General features: G+C 39.6%; 1 protein-coding gene and 1 long non-coding RNA gene across 3 annotated transcripts in view; one reads left to right on the top strand and one right to left on the bottom strand.

Annotated features, from left to right (window-relative positions):
- The window catches only part of Rab6 (RAS oncogene family member Rab6), an 88309-nt gene that overhangs the window by 4297 nt on the left and 64404 nt on the right, over positions 1-19608 (bottom strand). Inside the window, exon 8 of one of the 2 annotated variants that reach the window (XM_067089607.1) lies at positions 17816-18825. The exons of the other annotated variant lie outside the window; for it this stretch is intronic. Within the exon in view, the coding sequence (XP_066945708.1) occupies positions 18749-18825 (77 nt within the window). The 3' untranslated portion in view covers positions 17816-18748. Of the gene's footprint in view, positions 1-17815; positions 18826-19608 lie in introns of those variants that run through there. 2 annotated transcript variants of the gene reach the window in all.
- Positions 1-19608, top strand: part of LOC136830250 (uncharacterized) — a 76615-nt gene that overhangs the window by 52736 nt on the left and 4271 nt on the right. The window contains exon 3 of the long non-coding RNA XR_010850615.1: positions 2063-2515. This is a non-coding gene — a long non-coding RNA (uncharacterized lncRNA). The remainder of the gene's footprint in view (positions 1-2062; positions 2516-19608) is intronic.

Raw genomic sequence — 19608 nt, 5'->3', positions numbered from 1 at the left:
TAAATGTACACTGATTACTAAAGCTTCATTAAGTCTAGTGCTTTGCTGCCAGTAGGCTGTTCATTAGCTAGACCTAGACATAAAATACAATTATTAGCATTAGGTCAAGACTAAAAACAGCATGAGTCTATGGATTTTTTCTTTTTTTGATTAAAGCTACTATTTGACAGCATAATGAACCCCTTTACATGTATATGCAAATAGTAAAAATCCATAATGCTTCATTTTAAAAATACCTGACTGCATCTTATTGGTCTGGAAGAATTTGGGCACACATTTTGCCAATATACAAAGTATCAATTTGGATTGATAGTCTGCCTGTAGAAAACATATTACAGTAGTTAACATCATACATAATCTCTTTTTACAAATGTTTGATAATAAGCCACTACAAGTTTGTAATAGTCACAAATGGGAAAGGTGTCACAAAGGCACCACCATGACCTGTAACAAAAAGTAAGAAAATTCACAATACTGTATACAAATTTTAGTGCATTTTTTAGACCCTTACAGCTTTTACTTTTGCTTCCCAGTCAGTGTACGAGTAAGTTCTAATTTCTGAACTTAAAACATAAAGCTCTTATTTAGTTTACGAATAGCAGTCTAATAGGAACAGTTTTATTCATGGGTACATAATTCCATATGTATTACAGGTACTAATATAATCATCAGTGTTAAATATATGCGACAGTTTTCGGAAATGTTTCAGCATAGCCTATCTGGCATGAAGCTAGCCTTATGTAATGTATCCTGTGCAAATATAGTTGACAGTGAATTCTAGGTTTCATTTTAAAAATTAAACCATGTGTGAATTCATCAAGTTGCACAGGCAAAATTAAAAACGGGCCTTAAAAAATGCCTCACAAATGCCAAAAAAGGGAAACAAAAATAAAAAAACTGCTGTAAATGCCTATGCTTAGGAGTGGTAAAGGCACTGCACTTCCTTTGAGCTGTCCATATTGCAGAAGGCGCAAATTCTATAAGCAGATTGTCACCAGCACAGAGAAGCTCGCTCTCTCTCTCTCTCGATCAGGTGTGTCCACATACTAAACAGATGAAATGTAAACAGTTTTGGGGATCAGGGGTGTCCACATACTAAACAGATGAAATGTAAAGAATTTTTCTTTCCAGTTTGTGTTATCCTCAAGTCTCATCTCAAACTGGAGAGTTGGGTGTCACTTATCAGATAGCCTGTGGCAACCGCCTCAAGACTTGACTGTATAATTCTTCCAGAAGGCACCAATTCTCTTCTTTAATACATCTTTTGCAGAATGTGGGCGGGAAGATCCTTTCTGCTTCTCAAAAGTTTTTCTCCTCTGGCAACTTTTCATGTGCATAACTTTATTATAGACAGTCAGAACGTAAGATATACTTGTGATGAGGCTGTTGCTTGCAAGACTAGCTGCTCCTGAGTGGATATGCTGCTAGACTTCCAGAATAAGATCCTTTTCTTGGTTATGGTGGTGACAGCAGGCAGAATTAGCAAGGATGAAGCACTGTTTGTTGTTAGAGGGTGGCTTACCATATAGTCTTGGGCCACATGTATCTTGCTAGGAATAAACCATCCACTATACATTCTGGTTTCTAAAATAAACAATTTCTCTGATTTGTATACAATTAAGACTTTCCTGTATCTGGTAAAGGCAGCAGTGGATAAGGTAATTCTGATAGCTTCTTTGTAGGAATTTGCCTGTTAAGGTATATTCCAAGGCTGTTCTCCATATGGCCCTCCACATGAAGGCTGGCTAGCCTCAAAGGAGGTCCCTTCCTTAATTTTCTTTCACAACTTCTATTTTAGCCTACCTTCTACCCAACTTAACCTTGTGTTCTACAGGCTGAGTTTCCTCCATGTATGATTCTTTTTATAGGCAGAGTTTCCTCAATGGAAGATTCTTTCTCATTCTCCTTCTTCACTTGCTGCTAAGGTGCTTAGCACTGCTCATACACCACATATCCACACTTGATAATATAATTCCAGTTGTGTCTGTTTTCTTGTAATCAACACTGTTTATGAATGAATGACAAGTGTCATTTTATCCTCATTTTCATCTCGTTTCTATAGGACAAATGCTTACCTAGAGGACACTTGCCAACAGTAAGTCAAAAGTGGTGTGTCAAATTGGGCACTATTTTTTATTTGGCTTTAAGACTACACTATTTTCTGGAAGAAGCTTATTTTTACCAGTGAGTATCATCAAATGTTAGTTGCTGCCACAAATCTGGAGTTTTATCATTACTGTATTTAGTTTATCACTATTTAGTTTTATACTGAGTAGAATAAATGAATGTAATCCATATACTGTATTGGGTGGTAAGATGTATAAATGATTTGATTTGAATATTTCACAGCCCTAACCTCATACAATGTGATCAAGGAATTTGGCTTAGCTCCTAAAGCTAAAATTACTTCAGAGGTCCTGTCTTCTTGAAATGCAACTGACCAAGAAACTTGCTGACAGAGAAGAGATTGCTTCTGGAAAATTTTCCTCAGAAGAGAAAGGTATATCAAATAAGGGTGAGTTAGTAGTATTTTTTTCTGATTTCTAGTTTTTGTATGGCCTGTTAGATCAAGATGTTAGGTTGCACAAAGCATTGACATCTGCATAAAAATTTGATTGAAAAGCTTACCAAAGTAGTTGTACATGCATACAAACATTATAGTGCAATAAAAAAAATCCTTATTTCAGTGAGGCTACAGTGTACAGTTTTGAATTCCACTGGAAAGCTTTTGTGATTGTTGTGCAATTACACATTATGCTTCTCAGGCCACTTTAAAAAATGTATTGCATATTCAAATACACTTACAAATTACAACCAAATATTTCTAGCTAGTTTTATCATTCCAGGTACAGTAGTACAGGAAAGCCTTTGTGTTTATTAACTTTTGTAAGGCTTCTTTAACTAAATCTCACATCAGTTCCTGCACACACAAATGAAATGTTTAACAAAACAGAAACAGTGATTTAGTTGTAGGACACATTGATAATATAGTACAGTAGAGTGATATAGCCTATCAGAATGAATTGCTTGCAGAAGTCACAACTGTCTTTTACAGATAATGAGGACAGTGTTTACAGGGGCAATTACCATTTTGTTACCATAGTAATTGTTTGGCAAATGAAATTTTTCCTAAAGGCAGTTGTGCACTTGTAAACTATGCCTTCAGTGAAAATGGAGCCATAATTTACATTAATACAATTACATTTGCTGACAATTTCCCCTATTTAGTCATAAAAGATGCTTTCATTTGATTAAGCCTGACCAAAATCTAAAGTTCCATCAACAGTCTGCTTTGCCTTTGTAAACCATGAGTCTCAAAAGTAGAAACACGCATAGTGTATTCCCTTTCTCACCCTCTTTGCTTCCTTGCAGTGACACTGCAGTCATGGCCAATAAGTTTGAGCAACAAACTTAAAAGTGCTATATTCTTCATAACTCAATCCCAAAATTTTTTTATTTAAGGAGCCTCTGCATAAATAATATTGCCCAGGAGACCATTCTACAGAGAATGATTGGTACTGTAGTGTGGAATTTTAGCCCTTAACAGATGTTAGTCATGATCAGTTTGAAGCCAGGAGAAAAATCAAGTTACAACTTTATATTCAATAAAGCAAGCATATACTGTATTCATACGGACCACTGGTCAATTGTCAGTTTATGATAAAACAAAAAATATTAAATACTGTTTATGGATGAAGATTCTTACAAGTAGAATCAATCCCATTTACAGCTGCATAAATAATATTGCAGACCATTATGATTGGTACTGTAAAACTGTTAGTCATGATCAGTTTGAAGCCAGTACATACTGTAATTTAAAATATTAGACCTCATTCTCAGTTATGATAAAACCTAGGAAGTTTGGATGAATTATTTTACAGCTATGTGTGAGTAATATATTAAACATCATCAGCTGAGATGTACAGAGCTTTCAAAAGTAGCACAGCCTTATAATACTGGCGGTTGCTTCTTTTAAGTTTCATACAGATTTAGACCTGTCCAAAAATAATACACAATAACTATAGACCTGTCCAAAAATAATACATAACTTCAATGACTATAGACCTGTCCAAAAACAATACACAGTAACTATAGCATAAACAAGAAACTCATTGTCATCTTTGCACAGTCTTTGATTTTTTTTCTTAATGCCTGTGCTGTACACAATGCCCTACAAAAGAACTAGGCCTTTAGAAATTCTCCAATTAATTCATTAAATATTTTTTCATATGTACGTATTTTATAAAAAAACCTTACTGTACATAATGCACAGTTAGTTACCACAAGTATTACTTTGAAAAGTACCCTATTCATCATTCATTCTGGAACTGCACTTTTTCTTTATCTGTAACCAGGTACAGTCAAGACCCAAAAGGTGTAGGTGGTTTTCCACTTTCCCTTATACAAGAGATCTAAACTTGACTGCCATGGGAGCTTTTGCAGTAAACTTGCCCAAATAAAAAGGAAGCATTAGGCATTATGTTAATGATTCTGATGTTCCTGCATGAGGACACATCTTGCTGTGCCTTGCATATCACTCTGTTTATGGCGCCGATGTGTTTTTTTGGAGTGTCCCTTCAACACCAGCTTCATTGCTTCCTGCCCTGTACGTTTTGTCATATCCTTTGATTTTCTTACTTAGCTATCCAACCTCTTGATCATGCTCCAGTTGTCAATTCTCATGTAATTACAAATCCTTTGTAATTACATTAGAGAACTATTTATTATAATATTAATAGTGCCCTTTTACATACTGAGCCTGTGATGTGAATAATAGAGTAATGTTAATGGAAAGATTACCTTGTGGAGTCTACATCCACTGGTTGCTATAGAGCTACATGGATAGATAGAAAGAGTGCAACACAGAGTGGCATACTGACTAACTATAACGTTTATGGCAGAGGACACCTCACTGGTAGGATCCTGCAGTTTGCTGTTTCCTGCACTAGTAAGACAAGTATATATTCAGCAGCTGGGGCTGTGGGCTCATATTGTTTAATGATCTAACAGTAAGATAGTAAAATCAGAATTCACTTTATTTTCAAATCTTCTAGACTCTCAAGTACCAAAGAGGAAATCTTCAAGCATCCTGCTTTGTGAAAAAGACAGACTGCTACCCTTTATCTTCAAGCATCCTGTTTATCGTGAAACTGATTTAGATTTTTAGGATTATATTCTTCCTGGTACTGTATTTTTTTTTAAATGGGTCACCTGACTGCTGTAGTGAATCTCGGTGCCACTACAGACCCAAGGGAATGAAGTATCCAACTAAGATGGTTTTTTCTAATCTTTACACTTAACAGTGGATGTCATGTCATTAATAAGGAGATAAATTCTTTCCAAAACTACTGCAGGGAAAAGTTTTGCAATCTTCTCTGCTAGTACTGTGGTTTTCACTGCCCAGTAAAGTCCTCCTCATATTAATATTCGTAAATGACAAAATTCTACATGATCCAATAACTGAATCACTGATCAGGTGACAGTACCCTTGAAAGTATATTGTAATTAAAAACATCAGAGATCATTCAGTTTTGTATGATATTTCCACTCCCAGTCCATCAATGAAACATTTACCAATTGCCACCTAGTCTCCAGCATCAGAGCAAAAATGAATGAAGTATGAAATTTTAGCCATTCAGTGCCATCATGGCAATGAAGTTATGAATTTTTATTACACAGAAATTAACATGCAGACAAGCACATACTACTGCATGAAAATTATGTATATTCACACATTTGTATGTTAAAAAAACTGTTTAAATGTTTAAAATACTAATTCCTTTTAAAAGTAAAGCCTCTTCAGCCAACATCTCAACAACAGATTTTAGGTGAAAGCCACATCTTGCTCTTACTATCAGAATATGCTCTCCCTACAGTAACCTGTCCCAGTGAGCACACACTGGTGTACTACCACTACCTAAAATGCATTTACGAGTAAGAGTTATATGCCCAATCCTCAATCGAGTTGGAACAGCTTCAACCTTTTGGTTTCTAACAAAATTTGTAGAGCAGGACTAACGTTGCCTCTCATGCATTTTTACTTAGAGGGGGGGGGCCCTCACAGCACTGAAGGTCGCTTCAAGCTTTCTCTATAAAACCATAAGACTAACAGTACCATTAATTTTAAGATTCTCCCTCCTTTCACAGTTGTAACTTACTGATCAGAAACCTACCCAACAAGTACAGAAATAATTATTTTAGTACAATTTTAATGGGTGCGAAATTCTAAGTTTTTCTTCAATTACACTGTTCCAACCAAGAACTTCTACTAAATCTTTGTAAACTTTAGATGAAAAATCATCTTACAGCTATCATGTCCCCATAGGGGGATACAGCCTACAGTGTGCATTATGCAGTGCACTGTAGGCAGTACCAGAGTCTCTGCAATGTCACTTCATCCCTCAGCTGCATTGCTTCTAATGTATTCAATTGACAATCCATCACTATTATTTTTATTAACATTACGGTATTGTTATTATGCAATAGTTTGAACCCACAGAGTTGCTTTTTGACTCAAAACTGGCCTAAAGGATTTTTCTTTAACATGAGAAGTGAAAATTGAAGCAATGTAATATTAAAGTAGTCAAACACTGTTGTTAAGAAGAAAAAGACCAAAGAGGATATGGATATTTAAAAAGCATTCAGATATGCAGCTGGGGGCAAAGGAACACTTCAAAGAACCCTAATCCCATCAACAGTGTGTCACTCGAGGTAAACTGCAGGCAGTACCACAAATAAGGGGTTGACAAACGATAGACAAGAGTAATATGAAATTCTCCTATTAGCAATCAGTAGTACTGTTCTGTCCCTGCATCATTACATAAAATTTTGTGTGTGCTTTTCCCCTTGTGGGGTTAAGACATGAAATGAGTTCTCTCCACTCTACTCTGTCATACACTTTCTGCCTGAATTCCCATCAGGTCCAGATCTCCATCTGTCAATTGCTTTACTGAGTAACTGTTCGTCATCCCTTCTTATCACAGTTCCAAATGATCTCATTATTTAAGAACTTGCATTTTCCAGCTCCTGGACAAAGCTTCTCACCAACACTACGTTATTTGTACAATATTTCCACAAAACTCTGGGCATGTGCATACACCATAAGATCTTTAGTCTCTACTGGTTGAATGTTTTTTACCACCAATCTAGCTGTCTCTTTCCATTTTATCTAATGTAGCTATTCTCTTACTTACTGACCTTCCAACCCCTGCTTCAGAGGACAGTGTTACCCTAAATATCCTGAGACTGGCTTTCCAACACAAAGTGGTTCCCCAATTCTAAACAGAAACACCATGTTTTGCAAGACAAAATTTCATACAGATTCAATATAAAACTATAAATAACTGTGATGCATATCATCATCATCTTGAATTAGAAAATCCTAAAACCAGTGTACAGTAATACAGTATATAAATAGGAATGATATAACATTTTTGTATGGTTATAACTCTCTTCCAAAGCCATTACATTTAGTTAAATCCATAAACATAGACAATTAAATGGCCCATTGATATGCAATGTAGTGGTGGTTGTCAGACATGTCTAAATTGTGCCTCTTTCTAGTGATCAACCAAAGGGGATTTTGTGATTATTATATCTGTGATTATAAATACAATCTCATGGCTAGTATTTGCTATTCATGCCACAGGGCGAAAGGGAGGACAGTACCTGATTAGGATCATATTTTATGCTACATATATATATGGGTACATAAGAAATGAGGTAGTCTTCCAGGAGTGAAAAATGAAAACCTAGAAAAAGTAAACTTGATCTACAGTATGTGTTGATGATGATGCATTGGAATGTTCTGACAATTGAAAAATTATTTGGAATCCTTGAAAGTAAGTTGCAAAAAATTATTACTGCAGAACATCAAAGCAAGATTTCAAGCATTTTCCATAAGCCACCTGCTGGGAATGCTAGGCATTACATACTAGAATGTGACACACCTAATTCACAAAAATGAGAATTTGCTATTCATCCCACATGGGCAAAGGAAGGACAGTGCCTGGGTATGATGTGTATTTTATGATACAATGGTACACAAGAAATATGCAAGGCTTCAGGGAGTGAAAATGCAGAGAAAAAAATTTGATTTTCAACATGCCAAGATGACTAAGAATATATCGAAAGAATATGGTTATTTGAAATATGAGTTGGAATCCTTGAAAATTAATTTAAGGCATACATTACTGCAGAAAGTTGACACCATTACTGTAAATTTAGGTAAAACAAGATATGAAGCGACTGGCATGATCAGAGAAACATGCTGACACAGCATATTCTTTGTATGATGATACAGTCATGAAAAAGCAGAATGTTAAAAAAAAAAAAAAAGCATTGTTGAGGCTTTGAAAGGGAAACACTTTGCCACCCATAGATTTATGAAGAAAAATTCTAAATTTTGAGAAGAAGGAGAGAGAGATGATGCTGTGCATAAGACTGGCAACACTGACATTACTGCGTAAAATATGGAAAACTTTCCCTTGAAATCATACATAATACTGTACAGTGTGTTCAGCCTTTAAGGGATATTTCATTAGCAAGTCAATTACAAAAAATTCTTTTTTGCAGAATGTTGAGAACAAGATTTCAATTTAAAAAAATGTTGAGAACAAGATTTCAATTATTTTTTAAAAGGCTGCTGGGAATTACTAGGCATTGCAAACTGGAATATGATCCAGGTGTAACAGACTTAATTCACAAGAATCATTTTAACAAATGTAAGAGAGATATGCCATTGTGTGTTTCTATTGCCAAGGACATGGTCATGAGCAGAAATGCCTGCTTAAAACAAGGATGATCCATGTTGCAGAAAATATATTGCAAATTATAGAACTACGTATTAAACCATATGGTTAACAAAAGCACAAATATCTGATTTGAATCATGCAGTGAATGAGACATGTAAAAAAAATTTTAAGAGGACTGTGTAAGCATTAGCAAAAAAAAATTACCATGTATACCAATTCTGTGGGAAACAAGACATTAGAAAAAAAACTAGGTTTCACTGATAAGGTCTCATTTTTTTAATGTTTTAGCCCTAGCTGAGACCTGGTTGGGTGAATATAAGGCAACAATCCTTGAAGTGTGACCAAGACCACAGATTTCTACATTTCCCTGGGACAGAGACATTACATGATAGGTATCTTTGTTCAGTATTATACTGTACTGTATTTACACAACTGACAAAAACCAATCTGTAATATACCGAGGACTGAATATTTAATCATAAGACTACACAAATTTTAGGATGCTGGGAGACAAGAGAGTGTGTGTGTGTGTGTGTGTGTGTGTGTGTGTGTGTGTGTGTGTGTGTGTGTGTGTGTGTGTGTGTGTGTGTGTGTGTGTGTGTGTGTGTGTGTGTGTGTGTGTGTGTGTGTGTGTGTGTGTGTGTGTGTGTGTTGGCGGGGGGGGCATGGTATGTTGGTTCTTGAAGTTAATTCAAGGAAGCTGTTCATGACCAAAGCAATTTTTTTGCATAAGATATAATGTAAAATGGATTTATCTGTTCCACATCCTCCAGATGATTGCATATTTAAACTTTTACAACAGCAGCTGGCTAAAATTGTGCAACAACAACAATGAAATGCATAGGGTTAAATACAAAAATCAAAACATAATTAAAGAGATGAAATAGTTTAACTGCAATTACCTCTGGAACACTGCCTTAAAAGACAATTATTCATATCCAAAACAGCAACAATTTTTCCACCTTCTCTGTCTTGTTCTCTTCCACCTCCTCTATCATGTTCTATCTTTTTTTGCATACACTCACTTTTCACATTAGCTGCTTTGATGGCCTCTCTCTGTTTTATTTAAGTAGATTTTGGACTGGACCATACCGAACTACATGGCAACATCGGACATACATGTACCTTAACATGATCCTTTTAGGATACCATTTTGATTAAGTAACATCACTGATTTTCTTTGAACCTATTTGTTTTGTTGTTGGAGTAAAAAAAAAAAAAAAAATAAAACATAAGTTCACTAAAATACCAGTACACATCTGAAGCGAGCGAGCTTTACTGTAAAACAGAAGAGCAGAGCTCGGGAAATATTTTGCCTTTGTATCGTGGCCTTTGTTTACAGTGTGTACATGTTCTAGTTTGCCGTTTGTAACCAAGAATTTTACAAATATTTGTAAACCAATGCATTTTTCCCTCAAATTTTCTTCATGAATGGATTGTAGCTGTAATGTAATGTGTTTGTGAACCAAGGTTCAACTGTAATTAATATGGCAAAATGACAAATTTTTAACCAGTTTATATTTTTCATAACATACAAACCTTTAGTTCTTTATGTATGGAATAAACCTCAGCTGCACTGGAAAACCAGTTAAGAATAGGAGGTGGTTGGTGGCTTGTCCCTGTTAGCCAATGGGAAGAGAGGTGGTGGAGCCTCGCCCACCTCCCTTCCATAGATGCTCAGTTATCTTCTGGCCCAGGAAAACAGAATGAGGGGTGGCTTGAGGTGGGCCATTTACAGAAAGACCTCAGGTTTGTATATTATGAAAAATACAAATTATTTAAAAGTTTGTCATTTGTTCATACTGTACATGATACAAACCTTTGGTCTTTACACATGGAAGACTTACTTCTTGGTGGAAGGATGAAAGTAAGCTTCCGAACCAACTGGTGGTTTAGCTCACCTGGGCTCACTTCCTGGTCATATATTAAAGCAGAGAAAGGAGTCGCATGCCTCTGATCTGTTAAGCAGTATAGAATGCTCAACAGCCAGACATCTGGGCTTCGACGCAATGCAAGCTCAAGTCTACATTGTGTCAAGGAAGAATGTAAGAACTTCTACTTGTCAGAGAATAAAACTATGGTTAGCTAACGACCTCATCCTGCCCATCAGAAGACGAGAAGAAGAAAGGGAAAGGAAGGAAGCCAGTCATCACATTCACTCACTTTCTCAACCAGCATCTTAAGCAAGATACAACCTGTCCGGCTGGGGGCGCTGGATGAGCTACACGACTTATTGAGCAGCCACCACCGGACCTAAGGGGAAAGAGTCCAAGAATCTATGGGCAACATCCTGCAGGTAAGAGGAAGTGAAGGTCATTTGACAAACCCACATACCAGCCTTCAATACCCTTTGAACTGACTGGTTCTTCTTGAACGCAATGGAAGGGCCAAGTGCATTGATATCAGCATCTTGAGAAATGCAGTATGGTCACATTCAGGCCTGAGAGGTTGAGTCCTTTTTAGATAGCTTCACAGTACCCCAGCAGGACATAGTAACATCTCTTCAGGGTCATCAGCAACAAGGGAGGGGATTGAGAAGGATTCAAATCTGTCACTGGGAACTGAAGGATTCTGAGTCTTTACTACAAATTCTGGGACAAATTCGAAAGCTACCAACCCCCAGCCCCTTGAGTGTTTAACATCATAAGAGAGGCCATGAAGCTCTCCTGCTCACTTCGTTGAGGCTAAGGCCAGCAAGAAGACTGTCTTAAGGGTCACGTCCCTGTCCGGCAATCTTCTTAAAGGTTCATATAGAGCACAAGTAAGGCTGCTAAGGACAAGAGTCAGATCCCACTTATGGGGCCTAAGCTCTCTGGGGGGACAAGATTGTTCAAAACTTCTTAGAAACATCAAAATCTCCCAGGAGGAGGAGAGGTCAGCAGCCTTCAGGCATACAGTAGAACTAACCATAGAGCAACCCTGTAGCCCTTCATGGCTGAAACAGAAAGCAGCTTCTCCCTACAGAGGAACATGAAGTCAGTTATATACTTGCTGAACAGAAGTTCTGACCAGAGAAAAACTCGTTGACTACACCAATCACAGTAGACGGCCCATTCCCCCTGGTACACAGCTGTGGAGGACTTCCCGAGATAGCCAGACATCTGTCACTGCTCTGCAGGAAAAGCCTCTCGCTCGCGGGAAATACTGGATAGTCTCCAGCCATGAAAGAGATAGGGACCCTACGGAGTGGTGGAACCTCTCAATGTGCGGTTGGCAAAGGAGGTTGTGCCAGAGGGGAATCGCTCTAGGTGCCTCGGTCAGCAGGGCTAGCAGGCCAGGATACCACTTGGCATGTGGCCACAAGGGAGCCACCAGGGTCATTCTGAGGTTCTGAGTGATCACCAACCTATTGATCACTTGGCGGATCAGGCAAAAGAGAGGAAAGGCGTTGAGTCCAGGTTGTCAGAGGGATGTTGGAGAGCGTCTTCTGCTGCGGCCCATGGGTCCAGAACAATTGAACATAACACCTCCAGTTTCTTATTGTGCCAGGTTGCAACCAGATCAATCATCGGTCTTCCCCAAAGAAGGAACGACCTTTGCACTACTCCCAGGTGCAGAGACCACTATACCCAGAACCTGACCCCGACAACTCATCTTTCCTGCCACTACATTCCTCTGGCTGAAAGTTCCACTGAGTGAGTGTACAGTACTGTCAATTTGTGAAGTTGTCTGCCACTACATTCCTCTGTTTGTTGACATATGCCACCACCGTGGTATTGTTGGTCATTAACACTACAGAGTGCCTCATCACCCAATCCTGAAATTCCTGAAAGGTTAAGAAGGCTGCCTTTAGTTCCAGGACATTGATGTGAAACTGTTTGTCTGGGTGATCCCACACACCTAAAGTCAGATCTTCCAAGTGTGCACCCGAACCCTCATTCGACGCAGCTAAGAACAGAAGAATCTCTGGAGGGGGAGAGTGAAGAGCACTTCTATGGTTAGGTTCCTATGGTCTAGCCACCAAGGCCATGTCCAGTCTCACGTCCCTTGAGAGGGGAACTCAGAGGAAGGGAGAGTCCTTTGACGGAGACCAGAACTCCCTCAATCTCCACTGAAGGGATCGAAGGTGGAGACATCAGTGTGGGACGAGCTTCTCCAGGGAGACAGGTGACCAAGAACAATCTGCCAATGATGTGCTGGCTGTTTTTGACTGGACAGGAAGGACTGAGCAATGGTCTTGAACTTGTTGATGCGTGGGCCTGATGGAAAGACCCTTCCTGCTGCTGTGTCTATTAACATGGCTAGTAGTGTCTTTTGGCTTGGCGTGAGATTTGACTTCTCCAAATTTATCACTATTCCCTAGGCTGTTACATAATTGGAGTAGGCAGTCTCTGCCTTGGGTAAATTTTAGCTGAGAACTTGCCAGGACCAGCCAGTCATCTAGGTACCTTATGTGATGAATCCCGTGTGAATGGGCCCAGATCGAGACGAGGGTGTAAACACTCGTGAACACCTGTGGGTCAGTTGAGAGGCTGAAGCAAACACCTTGGACTGATAAGACTGCCTCTCCCAAAATGAAGCAAAGGTACTTTGAAGAAGATTGATGGATTGGTATCTGGAAATATGCATCCTTCAGGTCTATTGTCAGCATGAAGTCAGACTCCCTGATGGCTGCTAGTACTGTACGAGTTATTTCCATCTTGAACCGAGTCTTTCTGATGAAGAGGTTCAGGGAAGACAAATCTGTGACTAGTCTCTAAGCTCCTGAAGCCTTTTCCAACAGAAAGACCCAGCTGCAGAAACCTCGGAATCGTTCTGTCAACTTCCACAGCACCTTTTCCCAACATTCCTTCACTTCTTCTCGGACAGCTAGGTCCTTCAGCGAGCCCAGAATGTAGGTCCTTTGATGGAATGGGCAGTCAGAGAGGGGAGGGGGAACTTAAAGGGGAGTACATATAGACATCCCACCCACATTATTATTATTAAAATAAAACAGTTTAACCAGACCACTGAGCTGACTATCAGCTCTCATAGGGCTGGCCCAAAGGATTTGGATGAGATGAGAACATCTACTACCCAGGTCTCCGCTACAGCCACTGCCATGAAGCCCTATGCCTCGCCAGGCACCCCCCCCCCACCAATGGCAGCAAGTGGGGAGGGGTGCCTTCTCTAACGTTTACCTCCTCTGGCCCTGCCTCTGCCTCCTCTCCCGGCTCTGGGTGGACGGGGCTGAAAGCAGTGATGCTGCAGAGTTCCTTTCTTTACGGGGGCAGGAGAAGGTTGAGGGCCCCTGCAAGGGCCTGATGTAGTTTGAGGCCTCTTACTGGATGAATATGTAGCAGACTAAGATGAAGACCAAGCTTAAGCAGCACGTGAAAGTTCTGAAGGGTTAACAGCCTAGTGGACAAGATGGTCATTATTGTCTGCTCTTCATCTGTCCACTGCAGCCTCTACTTGGTCCTTAGGGAACTGCGACAAAGAGCCATGGTGGAATCGGGGCCAACAAATTTGGAAGCCTTAGAGAGGGCAGCACCCTCCTTTTCAAAACCCAATTAGCCCACATGTTTGCTGTTAGGTGGGCTAAATAAGAGATGGTCTTGTCCACAGACTGCAACAGTCTAAGAAAGGTGGAATACTCTTCACTGTTGCTAGAAACAGAGGCAGACAAAATTTTGCCAACTGTTGTGGACCACAGGTCAAGCCAAGAGAATGCCTGGAATGCTGATGCAACAGTCGATTCCAAAGTAGCAGCCTCTTGTTAGGTAAAGGAGGGCCCTTCTGTCTGGATTTTATCCAAGGAAAGACCCAGGCCTAGAGGAGCTAGGTCTGAATCAACCTGCTTTGTTTGTAACGGCTTTGCAGATGTTATGTAAAACTGTCCATGTCATGGAAGAAGTGGGGGAAGCAATTTAAAGCACCTGCTGGACCGAAGTGAGATGATCTTGTCCAGAGACGAGGGATTTACCTGGTCTAGAACAGAGCCTTCATGATAAGACCATGGCAACCTCAATGATGCCTTCAATTTCCTGTGGTCCTACAAGGGCTTCAAGACCCGAAGGGCAATCTGAGCGGGAAGCCAGCATCTCTTCCACCAAACTGTTGTACTCATGAATGAGTGAAACTACTTTTGCATAAGTTCTTTGCAGTTCTGGATTGTCTGTATTGCCTAAGTTCTTTGCAGTTCTGGATTGTCTGTATCGAGTGGGGGAGCGGGCCTTCTGTTTCCAGGCCACAAGCTTCTCTATCTAACCTGTCTACTGAATCATTGATGCCCCTTGCATCTTAACACTGGAATATATGACTGGTCATGGCCTAAGACCAATCCCAGTAAATACCGTTTTGGTGAAAAAGAAGGGGCTTGGTCCTGGATACGACGTTTGGACTTGTCACCCTCTCTGTTCCCTGTACAGTATATCCCCAGGAGGTGGAGGGAACTGAAGAGGGAGGCCTAGAACCCAGCTGAACCGATCTGGATACTGAAGGCTCAACAGGAGAGGAAGGTCGTGGACGTGAAGGACTCTTATACTGAGGCGAACGGTCACAACCATGCGAATGCAGCCGTAGACTCTCTCTCATATGAGGGGAACAGTCCCAATCACGCAAACACGGCCACAGGGTGTCCCTCCAATGTGATGCCGTCTTCCAGCCACAGTGTCATCATTCCTCAAGGGTACAGCCATGGCCTTACCCTTTGTCTCCTGAAGAGGACGAGTGGAAGACATAGTGACTGCATCCTTCTGTGGAGCCTGATCCACGTACCAACAGTTTTCAATGGGATCTTGTTTTGCTGAACGAGCTATGGCACGAGAGTCAGGACCTGGGCGGCACTCAGCAGCAGCTACTTTAGAAGACGTATGGCCTTGTGCCCTTTCCGACGCACAACCATCCATAAAAGAGCCTAACCTCATAGGGGCAGCTGGGAAATGATCAGCAGATGATGAACCAGGAACTGTGCTGGAAGTGGTGACACAGCCATGTTTAGATGCATGAGCATCAACTCCAGGTGACAGATGATCAGCCTCGCCCATGGGCAAAGGAGAGAGGGAGCGTGAATGTGAAATCTCTACCACCAAGGAACAGATGGAAGAAACCCTATAGACCTTCCTACAGGGAAGGGCCAAGAAGTCCTTCTTCCAATGCCTCCAAGGAACGGGACAAACAGAGGATGACGACGAATGGGAGGAAGAAGATGATAAAGATCTGTGACATCTCTTCTTCAATTTCTTCAAACTGTCGTGGCCGAACTTCTCCAGAATAGCACTTTGGACTTTCTCCACCAAAGATTGCACAAAAGTGAACCAATGGAAGAGGCACGGCCGTGGCTAAGTGAGCAAACAACATGGACCCCGAGGCTGTAGACACCATTATGGCAGCCAACACTGGGAGATGGGAAGACAAGAGGTAAGACAGAAAGCCATCTAGGTGGGGCTCCCCAACTAGGCCTAGGGAGGACCAGCATTGCTTGAGCTCCTCCATCTCCATCCCCGAAACAACATGAGTAGGGGGAAGTCTCCTTCCCAGAAAGAATGGACAGCTACATCAAAATTATGATTGCCCGACCCTCACCCCCCACCCCCAAGATGTAGCAATAGAAGAACGAGAAGGGGTGAACTCTCCTTGAGGAGAGATAGGAACAAGCAGCAGATTTGATGGAGAGAAAAAGCAAGGAGGATTGTCGGCATTCAACGCCATTGGAGGTGACAACCCTTCCAATGATGCATCAGCCAGTTTCCTCTTGTATTTCCTCTTCTCATCAAAGCACTTCCATTGCTCTGGGGACCAATCACAACACTCTGAACAGGGCTACTTACACTGCAAAACATGAACTCTGCATCTGTTGCAAGTAGAATGCTAAATAACGCATACATGGATTGTTATCAACAGCAGGGCATTTTCTCTGAGGCCGAGTCTTAAGCTTTGATAAATCATGGGTTTGTATAGTTAAATGCAATTCCACACGAGATAAACATACAGTATTCATAATATAAAGCACCACACAGACAAATAGGAAAAACCAGAATGATGAACAGGAGCAGGAAATAAACCGGCTTCTTGGATAAGATGGGCAGCACACGTCTCACCAGAAGGCAGTTAATGAGATAACTGAGCGTCTATGGAAGGGAAGTAGGTGAGGCTCCGCCTCCTCTCTCTCTCCCCACTGGCTAACGGGGACAAGCCACCAACCTTGTTCTGTTTTTAATTGGTTTTCCAGCAGAGCTGAGATTTATTCCATACATAAAGACCGAAAGGTTTGTACCGTGTATGAACAATTCAGTAATAGATCTGGGAGTGATACTAAATGGTAAACAGTCTGGAGTGTTCATATTTAAGAAGGGACCAAAAACATTCCAATTTAGTGACTGCTATGCCAGTGAAAAAAGGTTCAGTCATACTTACAGAATGAACTAACATGCACTGATTTTTGAGGTGTGGCCTTGCAGTGTTGTATTCAGCAGAATGGGCCAAGACTCAAAAATGCAACTAACAGTAATTACGTGAATTATAGGGACTTACAAATTTTCTTTAATTTACTACAATATACTAAAAGGGTTAAGGGTACAAAGTCAATTAACTAATGAAATGTTGAAACAGAGAGCAGCAATGTTTATAATGGCAATACAGTACAGCACTGTTATTCAGTGTAATATGTAACATGACCTGCCATCAGTAACAATCATAAAAAACAATAGTTAATAAGAGAGGATTTCCATATAAAAATCACCTGAATGATATTAAATGAGATCCAGGAGCCTGAAGTAATCTAAATGACAGTTAATCAATTTAAACTAATCTTACAAAGAATTGGAGAAACTCACCCGACTACATAATTTTCAACTTTAAAAGATAAAACATCCAAAGCATTACATTATTTAAATAGCTAATATTTAATTATATGCAGTACAGTATATAGCCATTTTTGGCATCAGTAAAATACTGTAGCTCTGCCATAAAATCTATGTCAAAAACTTTTTAACAGTCCATAAACTTACCTGCTGATCAGAGCAAAAGAAAAAAAGCTTGAATTTTAGCCATCCATATTACTGCTCTGTTTATTAAAAAGGTTAGCCATGCATCATATGAAGACATGCACAAGGACGCACATCCAAACAATAAAACACTACTGTTGTGATTGAGATTGTATTTGGTATCTAAGACATATAAAAATAATACTTAAAGCATCAGTACTCCACGGGAAACCCAAAATGAATGATTTACATTACATCTTAACGTAAAATGCACTTTTCATAAAAAAAGTGCTTTTAATGCTTACACTTGGAAAAAGGGTATAAGCCAACACAGATAAAGCCACAAAAAGACTTTGAAACTATGCTTAAAGACACCATAAATATATATATACAGAATAAAAACAATGAGATTTATCTTAAAACATCATTACAATTACCCTTTTTCTGGTTCAAATCTTGAGTACTACATTAACATTACCATCTTTTTTAAGTATTCCAAAGCATGCTCCACAAAAAGTACAGAGAACTGTATTTTTTCTCCTCAAATAAGGGGGAGCGAATGAAGATCAAAGGGGTAAGGGGGCGTCACTGGCCAAAACATCACTACGATAATTACAGACAGTGATGAAGCAGCACAAACTCTGATATGGTAAGTCATGCGGTAACAGGGGATTTATTTAAGTACTTGACTGGTTAGCTGCAGTTAAAAAACTATCATGAAGTGACTCAACGAAGGTGCTTTTGATAAGGTAGTTCTCATAAACTTATCACCTAGTACTTAATTTTCAGAATTATTGTCAAAATTCCTGACATTTCACTGGCCTAAATGAGTTGGGCACAGCAAAACTGCAATGATCATTTTCCAAAAAGGAGCATATTTATCATCACTGGAAAAGTAGGGCTCATAGTGGTTGAAACTGTACATAAGCTGCTGTAAACATTAGCAGTAGTGCAAATAAAACCGAAAAAACAAGTTACAACCTAGATGTGACCATGCTTGCCACCCTTGGAAAAGTAGTGGCCAGCTCTGGTAGGCAGGAAGAAAAATGGGCGGTGACGTGGTAACAATTAAGTGGACGAAATTATTTTCTAGCAAGCACAGCCGCCATCTGCGGTCCGCCCAATATCTGCAACATTCTCGGAGTCTCTCAGCACAACTTCGGTCACTACGGACACAATTAAGGAAAATAGGCACAGGCAAAACAAAACAAGATGTTCAAGTGGAGTTTGGCAGCAGGATAAAAGCAGGGCTATACTAAGATATATAATTGTAAGTTATTTCAAATTTTTTATTTTTAATTAGGAAAAGAAGGGTTTGCACACTATTCATTATGAGATCTATTGATTTTAAAAGTGCCTTAGAGTATCAGAATTCCTATTAGTTTGAAATAATCATTATATTAAAAAAATATCAACAAGCAAGCATAATCCACAATGCTTTGGTAAACTCCACTTGCATCACAACCACAAATCACAGGAATGCAAAAAATAATAATGAGTAAAATTCACAAGTGAAATAGCAGACAGAATGTCATTCTCATGCTATACAGTGCATCATGCCTAAGTGTGATAAAGCAAATAAAATCAGTGAGATGCAACAAAAGGATATTGCAAAAGAGCATGCAAGATGCATTCAATTTAGTATTAAAAAGCCATTCCTTTTTATACTGTACTGCACAATTAGGCATGGCACATTTCTATACAATCTGAATGACTATGATATATATAAGTAGTCAGCAATACTATCTCTCAACACTGATTACATTTTACCTCTACAGTACAAAACAAAATCAACTTGCTTCAGGACAACACTGAGACTTTCAAGATACCACAGTCAGATTTTACACTGGTTCTCTAAGACTGTCATCACTTAAACATCCAAACTGTGTGATATTTACTTTTTACAATATTTACTACCACAAGTCTATAATCACCTTACCTTTCAACAT

Source organism: Macrobrachium rosenbergii, chromosome 46, assembly GCF_040412425.1.
Source record: "Macrobrachium rosenbergii isolate ZJJX-2024 chromosome 46, ASM4041242v1, whole genome shotgun sequence".
NCBI lineage: Eukaryota > Metazoa > Arthropoda > Malacostraca > Decapoda > Palaemonidae > Macrobrachium > Macrobrachium rosenbergii.
Note: the sequence above shows the minus strand (reverse complement) of the source record. Positions and strands in the feature narration are given on the sequence as shown.